Source organism: Aptenodytes patagonicus, chromosome 3, assembly GCF_965638725.1.
Source record: "Aptenodytes patagonicus chromosome 3, bAptPat1.pri.cur, whole genome shotgun sequence".
Taxonomy (NCBI): domain Eukaryota; kingdom Metazoa; phylum Chordata; class Aves; order Sphenisciformes; family Spheniscidae; genus Aptenodytes; species Aptenodytes patagonicus.
Genome location: NC_134951.1, coordinates 62,891,772 through 62,909,975, shown reverse-complemented (window position 1 = coordinate 62,909,975; position 18,204 = coordinate 62,891,772). Strand labels below are relative to the sequence as shown.

General features: G+C 43.4%; 1 protein-coding gene across 1 annotated transcript; it reads right to left on the bottom strand.

Annotated features, from left to right (window-relative positions):
* Positions 1-2,224: 2,224 nt before the first annotated feature.
* C3H6orf58 (chromosome 3 C6orf58 homolog) lies at positions 2,225-17,520 on the bottom strand. The gene is given in 7 exon segments (XM_076335491.1): positions 2,225-2,248; positions 2,250-2,353; positions 4,864-5,102; positions 5,550-5,683; positions 8,510-8,694; positions 12,805-12,891; positions 17,202-17,520. Coding segments are annotated over 7 exon segments (1,092 nt in total).
* Positions 17,521-18,204: the final 684 nt, after the last annotated feature.

The window sequence follows — 18,204 nt, the reverse complement described above, 5'->3', positions numbered from 1 at the left end:
CAAAAACTCCCACATTTTCTTAGACCTCATTAATGTATTTCCTTTGAAAATTGTTAGCTAATGATGGTACATTAAGAGTTTATCCATAAAATGACAATGAATAATTAAAACCTTTGTCCCGGGACATTAAAGGACGGAACAGTGTTTAACTGCTCAATGTCTTGATAATTATTTCTTAATTTGCAGTGCAAATATCGTGCAACTTTGGGGAGAGAGGACCAATCAAACTGGGAACGTGGCACGGAAAGGCAGAAATAATTTTCTTTCCCTTCGTTTACTGGTATCCGGCTAGGATAATAATCCAGGAGGTGTGGAGACTCCCGAGGAGCTGACGTTTCTCCCGCTGCCTGCAGCTGGGCTAGCAGCACCGAGAGGCACCGAGGGCTTGCGCCCGGCGGGCACACAGCGCCTGGCCGTTTCATACGGCAAGCGCTGCCGGGAGCAGCGTCACCCTCCAGGCTGCCGATGGGCTCCCTCGCAGGGCTCCTGCAGGCCTGGGGACAGCCTGCAGCAGCCGCAGCCGCAGCCTCGGGGGCCGCTCCCCCGCCCGGCGCCGCCCGCCGGCGCGGCCCTGCCGTGTGCCGTGGGGACACCCGCGGCGCGGCCGCGCTCCCCGGCACCGCCCTCCGGCCTCGGCGGGAGGGCGGGCTGTCCAGGGCAGCCTCGGAAGGTGCCTGCCGGAGGGTCCCTGCTGGAAGGGCCCTTGCTCAGCCGCTACCGAGGCTGCGAGAGCTTCTTTCAGCCGCTCTGGTGCTGGGGGAAAGGCCGGGAGTCCAAATCTCACCCCTAACGTCCGTGGAAAACCTTTGGCTGTTGTACGTGTATCAAAAAAATTATCGCTACAACGGCTGCAAATGAAATGTGGTATGTGAGTGCAACAGAGCGGAACCGCGTGCTCCAGCAGAAGAGCAAGTGGCACACGCATCTCTCCTTACGAGTGAGGGGTATGGGACAGAGTTACCAACTGAGATGCCAGGTACAACCGAAACTGTGCGGCAGACCTAAAATGGTGGCAAAGCAAAGCTGCTTTCCCTTGTTTTGTCTTAGGAGTCTAAGGCTTGTGTTATTCTTAACCACGCTGTAGTGCAAGCTATAATCTGAGAGGATGCAGCAGGCACTGGCTGTATTGCCGTCCTCTGCGCTCCGCCACGGAAAGGGAGCTCCAGCCGTGCCTACTCTCTGGGGGGAGTTTTCATAAGGATGAAGGATCCAAGTCAGCATATTTCCTAAGAAACTCCAACCCCTGGCTGCCTGTGGGCGCCTTGTCCCCCTTCCCTACAACCTCTGATGCCAAGTTGTTACAATTAATTCCCAATATGTGTTATCACCCAGAAGACCGGGATCAGCACTTGCGTCTGAGTGTGCCAGGCGCTAGGAGGACACACAGTGTGAACTCATCTCTTCCTCAGTAACCAAATCTAACATATGACATGCTGCAACAAGAAGGATTAGACATGGGGGTAATGGAAAAACAACCTGTGGCCATACAGACTATGTAATCGCATAAATCAATAGATAGATCAATGTTTTCTTGAGGTAAGTGAAATGAATCAAATACCAGAAATCTCTGTTGGTCATGTAAGAGCCGCTACAGAATAAGCTCATTTGCTTCAAGACTTCTCGGGGACTGGCTCCACAGTACCACGTGAGGCACGCACTTGTTGCAAAGCAGCATACCAAGGGGATCCATCTGTACTCAAGTATTTAATCTGATAAGCCTGAAAGCTTCAAATTTGATTGCAGCTGGTCTGCAAAATAATGACTTTGGTGGGAAACAGTCGAGGCATTGGTTTTGGATCAGAACTTCAAAGAAAAGTTTCAGGTGATCATCTGTTAGACCATCAAGGACCCGAGTAACTACATATCTGGTGGGATCCCTGTATACAGAGAAAAAAACAGTGTGAAACAGAATATAATTTGCCTTTATTTAATTTTGTTTCCAATAATGACATATTATTTATAAAGTCCAAAAAAGTAATAAAGTAAGATTTTCTGTGAGGCATTTTATTTATAAGGAAACGAGTTAAACAAATGAGCTAATTAGGAAAATTAAGGATAAAAATATTGATTCAATATGAGAGAGGTGCACACATGGCTACTCAGGAAATCCTGCTATAAGAAATTACCAAGGCCAGATTACCAGACATATCTGCTAGAAGATTAAATCAATCAATGTTGGAACTGCTTTTTCTCAAGAAACTGGGCGCTGTCAAATCCGTTCCTTTCAAATCATTATATATTCCCACTGGGTCAAACTTCTGGCTCGAAGCCAAGTCTTCAATCAGTTTTCGGCCCATTTTTCTTCCTGCTTCAGTAGACATAGCCTTTTGCCAGAGCTTCAGCAGCAATCCTCCTTGGAAAGAAACACAACGTGACATTGTCAAATTAACGTGGAGCACATGCAGCTCACAGCACACAAGGGATGAAGCGCACATCTGGCAACCAACACCCACCACTCTCCTGTGGACAGTGAAACGCAGACAAAGCTGGAGCGTGCCAATGGGGTAATAATTGCCTACAACTGTGTAGGGCCATTCATTCAGCTCAGGATCTTTTGTATTGATAGACAACAGGGCTTGTTCCCTTGTCACCAGTGTCGCAGGTCAAAATGATTGAAGACACATGTTAAGGTCTTGTTCTGCAATTGCACATAGCTTCATGGCTTATGAAGCAGCAGCCTGGTAGTTATAATCATGCACGTCTTTGTTTTTACTCTAAATCAATCAAGAATTTGCATTTCTGCCAGCTAAGGCCTGAAGTTAAAGAAGCAGATGATCCTAACACTTTCATCCGGGCAATGAGCAGTGGCTCTCTAGGAAGCGTGCCTGACCAGTCCAGCATTAGCACTCGTTTGCAGGATAGTCATTGCCTGTTCCCCACTCCTCTCAGTGCTGATGAATCCTATGGTGGATATAGGGCCCACAGAAGAAATCTGAGGGTAAAAAAAAGTCTACTAGAAAACCAAGAGGAGTTTATTCTCTTGCAAAACATGCTTTTATATAAAACTGGCAACAGTGAAGAATTGAATTTGCACAGTATTGTATAAGGGAGATGAGGAGTTAAGAGGAGAAGACAGCAAATGGTCCTCTTGCTTAGGAGGACCACAGGAGGACCGCAGGAAAGGTGAGGACAGCAGGAAAGGTCTCGAATAACAACGCATCTGCTGTTCTGCCTTCAGATATCGGTGAGGGGCAGAGCATAAAAAGTAAAGCTTCTGACTGTCCATGAGTCAGGAAGCTTTAGAGGTAGCACAGCGCTCTCTCAATACAGGTCCCTGCTGGACTGGCAGAGGCAGCTAGAGGAAAATAAAGAGTAATCAAACTCTGAATCAAGAAATCAAATCTCACTCTGGGTTGGACAGGGTCCTGTCCTAAGAGGTACTGAGGCCCTCTATCCGCTGATGAATTTTGCAGCACCAGAAGAGGACTCCACATCTCACAGGATGTATTTAAAAGTTTGAGGAATCCGACGCTACAAAAACAGTATGTCACATTTTGTCATGTGAGTTTTGTGGCAATAAGATCTAGTGTTTCAGGTCCCCGCTCAGGCTGTGTATCCAGACCCAAGTCAAATTTAGTTTAAAGCTCCTTTTCTGATCTGCAAAGCAGTCACCAGGTTGAGTTAGCTGGCATTTAACTCTCAGCTGAATGCAAAACCCATCCCTTCAAAGCAGGGTCAGGAAAATCTCCCGCCTGCAAAGCAAGGGATTTCAGCTACAGGCTTCATTATGGCTGCACCTGCATGAAACTTCTTCATCCCTCTCTTTCCTTCCCTCTACGGTGTTCAGCATCCACGCCTCTTTTCCTCTCTCCCTCCAGTGCTGCCCTCATCTGCTCTGCTGCCCTGGTGCTCTGCTCCCTCCTTGCTGCCCTGCTGGTCGTGCTTGTCCTTGCTGTGCCCCCTCCCCTCCTGGAGGTATGTCAAGAAGCCCTGAACTGTGTCATAGACTACCAGGCATGGGATAGAGCTGTTAAGATTCTTATTCGTGCTATGCGGAAAGTGTGAAGGAAGCACTCTGTGATGTGAGGATGCTCTTTTGTAACACTGAATAGCTTCATTAAACTGCCGTTTTTAGCTATAGATATGGTTAGTGAGAGAATTTTCACTGAAATGAATAGGCAGAAGAAGATCACAAAACAAATGCCATAGCTCTGGATACTAGTTTTTCAGTGTATTTTTATTTAAAGAACCAAAATAACTTTCCTTCACAAAGGACAAACAAAAATATCCAACCCAGCAACACCTTTGAATGAACTGAAACCTCAGAAGGGTGTAATTCTGTGTCTCACCGCTGGATGGTGATGCACAACTTATTTTAGTGAACATGATGAAGCCAGCATTGTCTAAGGATACAGTTTTGCTGGGACAGATGATATTCTCTGTTAAACCAAAGATTGAGACAAAACAAAAAACCAAAACCAGAACACTTGTGGACACACAAACTGTTGTTCATGATCATTTTCCCATTTTTTTGTAATGACCTCAACTGATCTAATAACTTCATTTACAGCTTTAATGGTTTCAGATTTAGCTGGTGAAACACAAACTAGTGTCTGTGTTTTTAAAGTTCCTGTGAAAACTGGAGAAAAAAAAAGTAAGATCACCTGCTCCAGCAAACCATGCATTTGTCTCATGTGAAATCCTCACTGCGTATCGTCAGTGTCCCATTGCTGCATTTGCTCTCTGGTGTGTTGTTTACTTATGGTTGTATTTTTAGCTGTACTGCTTTATTGTTAGTCTCTAGAAAGTGTTTCTACTATTGTGTATCAAAAATCAGTGTGTTCACATGGAGAAATGTGTAGAAACAGAGAACAAGATATTAAATATGTATGGATTACAGACATTTGTAGGTTGGGCTCATACCTGTTAATTGATTTGCTTTGTGAAGAGCTCTCAGTGAAAGCAGGACTCTGTTTTGCTGTGGACTGAAGTCACTAATGGACGGGAGGACATCCCCTTCAACGAGCATCCTCTGGGGCAGGAAAGCCTGGAAGTTGTTTATATTCTGTAAATCTGTAGAGAAGTGTGTGGCTGCAATGAAATCTACAGCATTAGCCCAGTCTTCACCGAAACTTGCTTCTGGATCAGAGAGATATTTTAAGCTGAAAGAGATTAAAATAAAAATGTAATAGATAATTGAAATCCACTGTAGAACACATTAGTCTATCAGTTTTCCTAGAGATGTTTTGTTCAGTATAAAATCCTGAGTGGTCTCAGTGCCACAGTGACTTCAAGCTGCCTTCAGCACTTTACACGTAATTTCTCCTGGCATCACTGCCTCTGGCCAGGCTACACAGCTCCTGACTGGGGCCCTGGCTCCCAGAGAGGAATCAGCATCTCATGTTAAGCCCACAGCCTGCTCACCCATTGCAACCTGGGCAGCCATCTCTCGCTGGTCATCCCATGCTCCGAGAGAGCGGAAGCAAGAGCAGACCCTGAAGAGTAGAGGCCTGAAGTAGGAAAGCTCGTGCGGACTTTGTTGAGATACTATCCTTCCAAAGAGGCATGCAGGTGGGAAGATCCCCCTTGGGCACGTCTCATCCCCGTACCTGTCCTGGAACTTGGGCAGCGCGTAAGCAATGGAGGAGACGTGCGCCCTCCACATGAGACAGAGGGCATCATCCAGTTTGAAGGAGGAGAAGGTTGCAGGGCTCATGGCTTTGTGTTCTGTAGACAACAGATACTGCAGCAACAGGGAGGAAAAAAGGCAGAGAAATGGGGTGATGGCTTAAACCCGATGAATTTTTCAGACTTACACACATACCTCACAAAATAGTAAGTTTGCAAGCTAAGGGAAATTGCTTTTGAGTAGTTAGAATGTGCTGCTTTGTAAGTAACTGTAAAGTCTGACATAGGGAGAAAAAGATGTTTAATATAGACCTATTAAGTGAATACGTATCCCCACTGAAGCTAATTGGAGTTACCGTTCTTTGACTTCAACAGAGCGAGGGTTTACCCACGTAATCTAGGTATTCTGTCGCAATAATTCAGTGGACTTTTGCATCTGAGTGCCATGGAAACTTCTGTGCTGAAATATTGGATTCCTTGAAAATCTGTTTATATTCTTTCAGCCACAACTTTCTGGAGATTTTCAGAAAATAAGAAAATTATTCTTAATGGTTATCATCATGGCTATTTGAGATGTAGATCTTTTATAATAACTTCTGAAACATACAGCTTAGGAAAAAAAAATCTTAAGAAAACAAATCCAGTCTTGCTCCTAAAAACTCTACCTTCACTCACAGTTGCCAAGAGGGACTTTGTTCAGGTTTAAATTTTCTGATCATTATCAATTCCCCCTGAGCTGGAAGACAGGGATGGCGAGCAGGATGAACCCCCCATAATCCAAGAGGAAGCAGTTAACGACCTGCTACGCCACCTGGATGCTCACAAGTCTATGGGGCCGGATGGGATCCACCCGAGGGTGCTGGGGGAGCTGGCGGAGGAGCTCACCAAGCCACTCCATCATCTATCAGCAGTCCTGGTTAACGGGGGAGGTCCTGGACGACTGGAGGCTTGCCAATGTGACGCCCATCTACAAGAAGGGCCGGAAGGAGGATCCGGGGAACTACAGGCCTGTCAGCCTGACCTCGGTGCCAGGGAAGATTATGGAGCGGTTCATCTTGAGGGTGCTCACAAGGCACGTGCGGGACAACCAAAGGATCAGGCCCAGCCAGCACAGGTTCATGAGAGGCAGGTCCTGCTTGACCAACCTGATCTCCTTCTATGACCAGGTGACCTGCCTAGTGGACGAGGGAAAGGCTGTGGATGTGGTCTACCTGGACTTCAGTAAGGCCTTTGACACCGTCTCCCACAGCATTCTCCTAGAGAAGCTGGCGGCTCACGGCTTAGACAGGTGTACTCTGCGCTGGGTAAAAAACTGGCTGGACGGCCAGGCCCAGAGAGTTGTGGTGAATGGAGTTCAATCCAGTTGGCGGCCGGTCACAAGCGGTGTTCCCCAGGGCTCAGTTTTGGGGACGGTCTTGTTCAATATCTCTATCAGTGATCTGGATGAGGGTATCGAGTGCACCCTCAGTGAGTTTGCAGACGACACCAAGTTGGGCGGGAGTGTTGATCTGCTCGAGGGTAGGAAGGCTCTGCAGAGGGACCTGGACAGGCTGGATCGATGGGCCGAGGCCAACTGTATGAGATTCAACAAGGCCAAGTGCCGGGTCCTGCACTTCGGCCACAACAACCCCATGCAATGCTACAGGCTTGGGGAAGAGTGGCTGGAAAGCTGCCTGTTGGCGAAGGACCTGGGGGTGCTGGTCGACAGCTGGCTGAACATGAGCCGGCAGTGTGCCCAGGCGGCCAAGAAGGCCAATGGCATCCTGGCCCGTATCAGAACTAGTGTGGCCAGCAGGAGTAGGGAAGTGATCGTGCCCCTGTACTCGGCCCTGGTGAGGCCGCACCTCGAATACTGTGTTCAGTTTTGGGCCCCTCACTACAAGAAGGACGTTGAGGTGCTGGAGCGTGTCCAGAGAAGGGCAACGAAGCTGGTGAAGGGTCTGGAGAACAAGTCTTCTGAGGAGCGGCTGGGGGAACTGGGGTTGTTTAGCCTGGAGAAGAGGAGGCTGAGGGGAGACCTCATCGCTCTCTGCAACTACCTGAAAGGAGGTTGTAGCGAGGTGGGTGTCGGTCTCTGCTCCCAAGTAACCAGCGATAGGACGAGAGGAAATGGCCTCAAGTTGGGCCAGGGGAGGTTTAGATTGGACGTGAGGAAAAATTTCTTTACTGAAAGAGTGGTTAAACATTGGAATGTGCTGCCCAGGGAAGTGGTGGAGTCCCCATCCCTGGAGGTATTTAAAAGACGAGTAGATGAGGCGCTTAGGGACATGGTTTAGTGGGCATGGTGGTGTTGAGTTGACAGTTAGACTCGATGATCTTGGAGGTCTTTTCCAACCTTAATGATTCTATGATTCTGTGATTATTTGACTACCAACGAAAATGTTGAATATAGCAGCCTGTCTATAAAAATAGTTACTGAATCTATGAAGTAAGAAATATTGTCATCTTTGGGATTAGGGAACAGCTGAATGAGGAGGAAAGAGAAACTTGCATAAATAAGTGTCCTTCTGAATGAAGTTTCAGCATTTTCAGTTTTTTAGATGTTCAAAGGAATAAATGAACCATATAAAACCAACGCAAGGCCATTTCTCAAGGGTAATGTTCTATCTCGCATGCTTATTTTGCATTGCTAATGTAAGCAGTATAGCAAGAATACAAATATAGCTGTTAACAAAACAGTCTCTTGGGCCAGACTCCAAAATACAGAATTATCTTAAAGGAAGGAAAAAAATCCATAACCTGTAAAAATCCCGGCCTTCTTATCTCTGACTGACTTTACGTCATGCTTTTAATTTTTTCTGCTTGTTACTTTTATATCAAGCTGTTATTGAAAGCAAACCAAACTCTCTGAATCTTACAAATAACAGTAATAATAGTTTTTAAAAGTAATATTCTGGTATCATTTCTGACAAAATATGAAAAAAAAAGTAAAATTGTTTACTTCAAAATAGGCCTTCCACTCATCCATGAGCTTGGGAATGCGAGACCGGCAGTCGGCAACACTGTAACAGAAATCAGCTCTTCGCTCCTCTGGTGGCAATATTTCTATCTCGTACTGCAGCTGCCCAAAGAGGCCAGCCTCCACTGCCCCCAGAAAGGGTATGATAGCAAGGTAGTAGTTCATACCTGTAACAATAATTAAAAAGGTGGAGGTGTTAACCACAAGCAAACAAAAAATTCCTGCATAGAAAAATGAAAACTCTCCCATACTAAATGCAACCGTTTCAAATTGCCACTGATACAACTGTGTTCAGCAGTGGGACATATGGACTGAAATGCACTAATGATGATATCTGTATTGATTTAGATATGATTTGCAGTATTCATTTATATATTGTCCTTTAATAGCCTTGCATGAGCTGACAGTGTGCTATACTTTGCAGGAAAGGACAAACAACTGAAAAAAGTTAGATCTTTATAGATTGTCATGGACAGGACGTCAAAAGTCTGTCAAATATTAGTTGCAAACTAAGTACAGAAAGACTAAGGGGTACTCCATGAATATAATTTTCATTGAAAAAAACCTCTTCTATGCATCCTAGGCATGTAAGAAAGGAAAAGGCAAATACTAGTGATATTTTATTGGAAAATACTAATTTTGCTTTTAAAAAAGATTTTGCTCACTGAAAACTTCTTGGAAATGGTCTCTGTTTGTTTGTTTAGATTTATTTTAGGATGATGGCTTCCTTTTGTCTGATCCATAAGTTGGAGCAGTCAGACCTAGCATGTAGGAAACCCAGGTTCAGTTCTCACCTGTGCCAGACCACATCTCCAGTGAGAGTGCCCATAGGGCTATTTGATATTCCTCATTTGAAAGGAGGATTTTAAATTCTCCTCTTAATTGTGTCCTCTTTGTAGAAATAAAGTTTAATAATTTTCAGTGAAGAAGAGCCTGGAGACCTGCTGTTCTCCCTCTTGTGTGGGTACTCCTGAGCCGTTGCACTGAGGAGTCATTTACTCATGCTTGGTCTCAGGGCCACGGATTGCCTAGGTATTTTGTACACAGTCCCAGCAGTGAGGACCAAAATCATCAAAACCTGACCACCTACCATGTATCCCTGTCCTACTCATGGGAAACCATTGTTCCACCTCCTGTATGTGGGCCTGGCTGGGTATTCAGGAGGAAATGTACGGCCAGTCAGAAGAGCAAAGGAGAAGTCCCAAGTGACGAGAAGACAGTGTCGCACTGGGAGTCATTGCTCAGCTGGGTCTTGCTTCTTGTTCACTATTTTCATGAGAACTGTTGAAACCTGGATTTCACATCAGAAAGTTCTTACATTCTTTTAAATGGGCTTGCATATATTACATATTTATACCTGCCTGGGGGACTCAGAGGGCAGAAAACAATGCAGGAAAGGACTATACTGAATATTATTCTAGGCAAAAAGGACTGAACTTCTTAAGCAGGGAGTGTCTCATACATCCTGGGGCGTATTAAATGTGAGTTTCTGGTTTAAGCTCATTCCCAGCTTCGTATGACTACTCACGCCAGGGAGGGCTGCCCTTGAAGGCCAGCCAAAACCACTTACATCCTCAGACGTAAGATGTAAGAGATGTTTCTGTGCAGTCTGAAAGACTTTTTGCATGTTCCTGCTGCAATAGGGTAAATCAAGGCTGAGTTTATACATTTTCTGGAGGCAACAAAATTGGTATCATGCAAATGTGCAGTGTTTAGTAGTGAGAGCAGGAATGCGAACACTGAGAAAGTAAAGGTGGTGGTTTCTGTTCCAGGAAGGTCCTCTGCTTGCACAGGGTTATGCAATGACCCTTCTTACTTGTCACTGCATGGGACACCTTCCCAAGGAACACCTAGTGCTAGTCACCCACAGAGACAGGAAACTGAACTTAATAGTTGGAGTGAGTATCACAGTGAGCTTTGGTTTTACTCTAAATTTACATTTTAAATTTACTCTATGCTTACATCTTTGATCACCTGAAGATACACACATGTAATTGCTGGCTTACAGCCAGAAGCTTCATTCCAAGGGCCTCTACAAGAAAGTGCTCGTGTGGCAGGGAAGGGACAGAGCTGCTCACTGCAGCCTGCCAGCAGGTCTGGTGGAAAGGGGACTTGTGACAGGACGGCAGGGAAGCTGAGGGAGTGAGGGACGGAAGTGATGGAGGGCAAATGTGCTAGAGGAAAAAGAACATGAGGCTTTCCCTTCCCTAGGAAGGGAAAGAATATTGAAACTGGAGGACTTACAAGGCCTTTTACCTCCTTAAAAAAGTATTTCCATCATTTTATTGCCTTTAGATACAAGTAGTGATTGTAACCTATAGGTCAGGCTTGTCTTCCCCCCGCCCCCCATCCTATCTGTCAGTTCTCTTTCTGAAAAAATAGAAGATAAACTTTCCCAAAGAGTCAGAGTTCCAGTTTCAGAAAAAAAAAGGGAGTCTAAAAATATTGACTTTGACCTAGATCAGATAAAAAGTAAATTTTAGGGTTTTTAAAATAATGTGTTCATTCATCTTTTGAATAATGGAAGCAAAAATATCCTTTGGGGGATTCTATTGGACTGGTTGGAATATGTTACTCGGTTTGGGTGTAGGCAAATTAATTAAATGTTTCTTATTTATCAAATGAGTAAATTTAACTGTTGTTTATGTTTTTTCATGGGCTTAGAAAAAAATTGTGTTGTAAGATGAACCCTGTGGAAATCTAGGTATGCACTTTTGTTTGAGGAATCTATTTCCATATAGACACTGACTGTAAAAATACCAGAGGGAAATAGGCTACACATGTTCTTGCACTTGAAACAGTGAGCACTGTAGTATTGGTGCCTTTTCTGTTGACGCTACAAGTATTATTCATTGGGCTGCCCTGTGCAACAATAAGTGGATACCCTTGAGTTGCATGTGGCATTCCAGATCACTTCCTTTCCTCTTCTGCAAAGATTTTAGCTAGAAGTGGATACGACTGGTTTTTCCTTTCTATGTAAAAACCTGGTTATAGTATCCTGTCTCACGCACTATTATTTCTCCCATGATCCTGGCAGTGGACCTACCCTTATGTTCCACAGGAGAATAAGGTGCTCTGCCACATCTACCAGGCGTGATGCCAACAGCACATATGGCTGAGTTAGCTCACAGCTGGTCCTTCAGTAGAGTTTGTCACTTTGCCTTTTCTCTGCTCTGCCTAGTGCAAAGGTGGTTCCAAATTTGGTACCACCATCATTGAGATGACACTGCTTCCTGCAATGCATATTTGCTTATTTGCAATGGTAGACCCATTCTCCTACTACACCTATGATATACATTTTTACAAATTAAATTCTTGTGTCTCTCAGGCTAAGAGAAACCGTGTATTAACATGATCCCTCTGGTTCAACAGGGCAACATACGAATGGCCTGAATCATCAAAATTATCCAGGAAATTTGAATGTTTCCTTTTTTTGGGAAGACTGAATGATCTGGATGTGTTTTTTTAGAGATAATGAGGAAAACACTGAGAATGTCGGTGGCATTGACATTGGAAATTCAGATCTTTACACTTCTTTCCATCTTCAGTTTGTTGTGACTTATTGGAATAATGAAAAAACTTCCAGAATTTCAGCCTACTAGAACTCCAAAGCCAATATTAAAGAGAACAGAAATTGTCTGATAGCTCATGTACACCAGGTCAAAGTATTAACTGAGTTTCAGCTGGGTACTTAAAAGCCTGCTAGATAAATGTTGTCAGTGCTATGAAGGTAATGAAGTTATTTAGATATCGTGGGCACAAAGTCTCCCTTTATTTCATTCTACTGATCACAGTGAAGTTGTGGAGGTGCAACTGAAGGCAGAAAAGTCCTGTCAGATTTCTATTACTGAGGGTGATGCAAGAACCACAAAGATTCCTGCATGACATTCTCACATTAAGTTTTAGTTTGAAGTACTAGCATCTAAGCTGAACAAATCTGCTCTGAAGTAATTGAAAACTGTAATTTCTACAAATGTCTACCAATATAGATACCCATCATGGTGTTTCCCACGTGTTTTTACATGCATTTTTGCAGTGTAAACATTTTTAAGGCTGTAAATTTGCATTTTTTTCCTTCCTCAAATAAGTTATCAAAGTCAATTAACTTTCATTTACTCACTCACACTTAGGTGTCTTGCTGCAAATTTTCAATGGAGACTTATGTAGCACTGGAATTACTTTGTAATACAGAAGTCTAAGGGGAAGAAAGATTCTAAATTGCCTTCTAGGACACTAACCGCGTTTTGGGGAAGAACAGTGTAACAGCGTATACTTACAGGACCACCAGCTTCTTACAGATATGCACAGGAGGTCTCCATCTTCATAGCCACAGGAAGTCACACTGGAAGGATCTGCTAATCTGCCTGAATCAAATGAAATAATACACCAAACACTTCTCAATCTTTTTCACACAAGAAATCACACTGAGATGAAAAAAAATATATAGGAGTAAAGCATGCAGAATTTTGCTCAGAGAAGCAGAACAATTACTGTTGCTTTGCCTCATAAACTACTGTTCCTAGAGTAGTTGAATTTCTCAGTCAATACTTCATGCAGTGCATAGCAATTTGATTGTGGTTTACAGCTCAATTTATTCCTCACTGTAAATGTATTCTGAGAATTTATGGAACTGTCTGAAAGTAGGACATCACAGTGATATTTTTATGGAGGTATAAATATACATGCACATACGGACATAAACACATGCATAGCTAATGCATCATTTTCAATAGATGCAGGGCTACTAGCGTAGGAGAGCTGCTTAACGAGCAGAAAAGCACAAATTAAATGTGCTAGTAATTGTCTCACCTAATTGGGTTGTGTGATACAGAATCCCTTCCAGTTTAATGATGCATACAAACATGGCCTTACTGTGAAGCTAAGCATGCAAATGTTGTTGTATCTGATTAGCAGAATTTTCAAGCATCTGTGCTGTAGCAAACATACAAGACATTTCACAATTATTCGTGACAGCATGTAAGGCATATTTTACTTTAAGCATGTGATGTGGAGAAATAGGCTAATTCCTGAAAGCATAATGTACGTGTACATTATGTGGTAATTAGTCATGTAGTGAGTCAGGAAGTCTGCTTTAAGTGTATGACGTGAAATTACCATGGTCAGGTCCAACGACTTGAGCTATTCTAGAAGCTCCCAAACTCTGCCCTGCAGAGCACTTACTCTCTGACGAGTCAGCTGAATGCCAACATTGTCACTTGTCAGATTAGAAATAAACCTCATTACATTCTTTAAAAAAACAAACCAAATTTTCTGATACTTTTTACTTGAGAAGAAGAGATGATCATGAACCATGTGCATACAGGTTATCCTAATTATCCTCTCTAGCTGACTGGACAGAGCTTGTGCTTTGGGGCATGCTGGCTGCTCAAGCCTGTATCTTTCAGTAGCAGAGCACTGAGAGCATGAACTTGCAGTGGTGAGGAATGCAGTTCAACAGGATATTGTTTTTTTAATTAAAAATTATATTTTTTAATATTTACAGAAAGATTTTTTTTCAAGATTTTACTTTGACACAGGGCATCAGAAATAGGCAGCAGTAGTTCACTGGTGTGCAAAGGGGATGAATGGGAAGGATAAAGGAAAAGAAGAAAAAGACGACAAAATGTTGCAGAAGAATTGCACATGAGATTTACCAAAGATTGTTAGCCTAGGTGTTTTGGGAAAATGAAGAGTCCCGGGCAGTATCGGTGATAATTATAAGATATGTATAAATGACTTGGAGTTGGAAGCACTAACCCTACTTCCAGGTCTACACTCCAGGTTTCTCCTCTCTGCTCCCTCCTGTTCCCTGTGCTTAACATGATTGTTATTTCAGTCTTCAGGTCTACCCAAGCTATCTCAGTCTTTCTCTGTATTGACAGTGCCTCCTAGCTGTATGTCATTAGCAACTATGTGCAACCTCATCAGCAAGATTTCTCTGCTATTTTTTGTGGCAAGATTGTTAATGAAAAAGCTAAATGCAGTTGTTCTCAAGAATGATAATTGAAAAACTCTGAGCATATCCTCCACTTAGCTGTAAACTTCCCTTAGCAACACTCATCACTAAACTCTCCTTTAAGTGTTCCCTTACCAGATTTGAAATCTCCCTTTTCATTCTTATTTTGTAAAGTGTCATTAAAAACTTTCATTCTATGCTTTGATTATACAAAGGGAGGAAATGCATTTCTGGACTTTGGTAAAACAACAATTATACCATAAAAGAAAATATCCAGTTAGTCTGACACAATCTACCTTCGATTCATGTAAGCGGCACTCCATCCCTTTTTCTATTTAGCTCCATATCTTTAATATTCTTTCCTCTACACTTATTCTAATGTCTCACCTACTGCTGATGTAAAAGAAATAGATTTTTTTATGTCCTTATCCCATTTTTCCTTCTTCTTAAATATAGGTACAACCTTTCCTACTCTTCGGACATACAATACCACCTGAATCTTTCTTAAAGTTCTTGCTCCTGGATTTGTATTTCTGTATGTCAGTCCTTCCAAGTGGGGGTAGAGACCATCCAGTTTCCTCTGTCGGTGTAGGTAGGACTCTCCGTTTAGCTCTGTCTCCCAAGTGACAATTTTTATTTCCACAATCTCATTCCTATCAGCCATGCTGTCTCAACATCATTGTCTCTACTGTAAATTTAGGCAAATTACTGATTTCATTTTATGTCCATGAGTAGATTATTGCAGATCTTTGTACCACTCATTAAATAGTAGCTTCACTTGCTCTTTATGGTTTATATAGGATCATATCCACAAAAATATTTTCTCAAGCAACATAACTTTCATGACCAGACAGGATTCTTCATGCAAAAATTTTTGTAGCGTTTTCAAGGATCTGCTGTCCTGCACCATGAATTCAAATCCTGCTTTTGCTTGCCCAAGCCTATTATGTTGATACACAAGTGCTTCAGTCATTCCTCACTAATCTAGCTGAGCTACCTATGTGCATTAGGTTTAGCCAGTTGCTAACCTCACTACTGTACTCACCAAAATTATGTCTTTCTTCCCCCCTTATCCACTTATCCTTCAACTTCTTATATTTTTTACTGTTAAACTCTTTCCAGCCATGTGATATTTCTCCTTCTATTTTTTCAACCTTCTGATCATGTAAATTCAAAAATATATCTCCTTGCCTAAGGACCAGTCCTATGACTCTTTGGCAGGTGACAGTAGGTCTTTACCTGTCTGTGCAACCAGGTGCAAATCTTCCTCTCACCCACCGTGTCCCTCATCTCTATTTGGGAACTGTCACTGCAACCAGGCACATCTTCACTTTGTGGATGAGGCCACCCTACATAACTAGATCATTTCCACCAGGTCACCACTCAAGCGTAGCTTCTGCATCCAAACATCTTTGCCTCTGCCCCACATTGGGCCAACTCTCCTGCTGCACCAGCCATCCTCTTCATCTTCTCTTTCTTTTCCTATACATAAAGAAGGGAAAGAGGAAAAAGCTTGCCTAAACTCCAACCAAATTCTTCTTGCTGCTGTCTGTTTGCCAGCTAGTTGCCTGCTTGGCTTTTGCTTATTCTACCTCCTTTTCCTCCTTTTCCTCATTTTGACTTAGCAGTTAATTTTCCATTAGGTGTGACTAAATGCTGGCAGCCTTCCTTCACTACCAGCTGCAGCGCCTCTGCTTCTTCCAAACATACGGCTTCAGCCAAACACCACCTCACAAAACTACAGATTGCAACCAATAAAAAAAACAGGCAGACGGATGCATTTGCTTATGCCTGGATACAACCAGGCACAAGTTCCTGAAAACATCATTGACTATTATTCCTTTCTTCCCATCTCTGCCAGTTGGTAGAACAAGGCAAGTCAACTCCAGCTTTGAACGGAAAGCTTCACTGCAAGCTGTGTGTGAAGCAACATGTGGAAGAACACGTTCTCTGATAAAGCCCTCGATAAGATACTGCAGCCTTAGCCTCAAAGGACCTTTCACACGTGTTTCTGTGTCTGCTTCCCTGGGGTGGCCAACAAGCAAACAAGAATGACCGCCCCAGATAACAACCAGCTTTTGGGGGATGAGCCATTAGAATTTGGACATAATTTAAAAAAAAAAAAAAACACAAACCAAAAAAACCCCAACAAACAGAACAATCTATAATTTTTGTAAAAAACATTTAGAAAATAAAGAGGCTACTCCTAAACTGATCAAAAAAGGCAAATGGAAACAAATTCTCAGAGGGAGAGGTGGACTTTCGACTATCTGTATTAGAAATGAAACTCAAACCACCAATAAAAGATCATAACATTAACAACCAAAAAAAGCCTATCAGTTAACAATTTAAGAACAGCACTGCAGAGCGCAGGACCTAAAATCTACCTACTGTAAAGCAACTGGGAATACCTTTTCAAAGATTTTCAGCCAACTGAAATATTGCCCATCTAAACCACAGATCTTCTGGATTCTGACCAGTCCTATGTTTAGCAATACCTTTTCCTACTAGGAAGTTTAACAGCTATTGCTCAACAAGGCAAGGGTGTCCCCTTCATTCAGGATTTCTCTTTCAAATCGGCAGCTTAGCTCAGTATGTCAAAATTTACACTGTCTGAGGCTATACTGGGCTTGCGAGGCAGAAACCTTGGAAAGGATGACCCAAGGTGGGTCTGGTAAACACTTAGCTGTTCCAGCACCTTAAGGACATAACTCATACCTGTACGGAATTGCCACCCATGCTGCAATGGTAATCCCCAGAGAATATTGCCAAAATTTTGGGATCCAAAGGCGGTAAAATATTTGGCTGAAGAGTTTAGCAAGTTCTTATACACCCCCAGTCGTTCTTGATAGTTCCATGCATTGATGACAATTTTGTTGTCCTTTACTAGGAAATCCAGCAGGTTTTCAGGGGCAAGATCCCACAGAGGGGGATAGACATCTCCAGTGGTATTTTTTTCACTCCATGCTGGGGCAGTCGCTGGACTCAGGGTAACAGTCACTATAAGAAGAGCATGTATGCCAAAGTAGGGCCGCATTGTGAAGGTTTGTGACCCAGGTGTTTGTGGCTGCAGGGCTTTTATCATGCAAGGTGAGGGCTGGGCAAAAAAGGGTGACTCAGACGCAGAGGTCTCCGTCTCCCTTTCCTCTTTCCAGTGACCCTGACGTGGAGTTGCCAGATTAGCAAGCTGTGAGTAATGCTCTCATCCCTGTGGGATCTGGGGAGCAGCAGCAGATGTTTAAGAGGGATCGATCCGACCAGAACATGTCCAAATCTGTGCTGCCCACAACATTTACCCACCCTCCCAAAAGGCTGAGGTGCTACAGTACTGATTGTAGAGTCGTTTTATCAACCTTTTTGTCCCTGTGTTTCGAACTAGCTGTCACCTTCCCTTTCCATGCCTAATTCCTTCGGGTAAAGAAGGGACAGCAATGCCACAGAGCTCACCCCAAAACAGGCACAGGCAGGGTTAGGTTAGGGCTGAGGTGCTCTGAGGAGGGCTCCAGGTGCCGACCAAGGAGCAGAAGTGACATATGGCAGGCGCTGCCATTGGCACCTTTGTCTTTTGGCCTTGGGACAACTGCCTGCAGCCTTCAGATCCTAAAAGTGTTGGAAGTAGCCAAATTGGCCTGGTTGGAGGCCATGCAGCACCTGGCTAGCTGTATTTTTAGTGTTTGTTTGTCTTGTGTGGAAACGATCATCATAAAGACCTAAAGTCTCC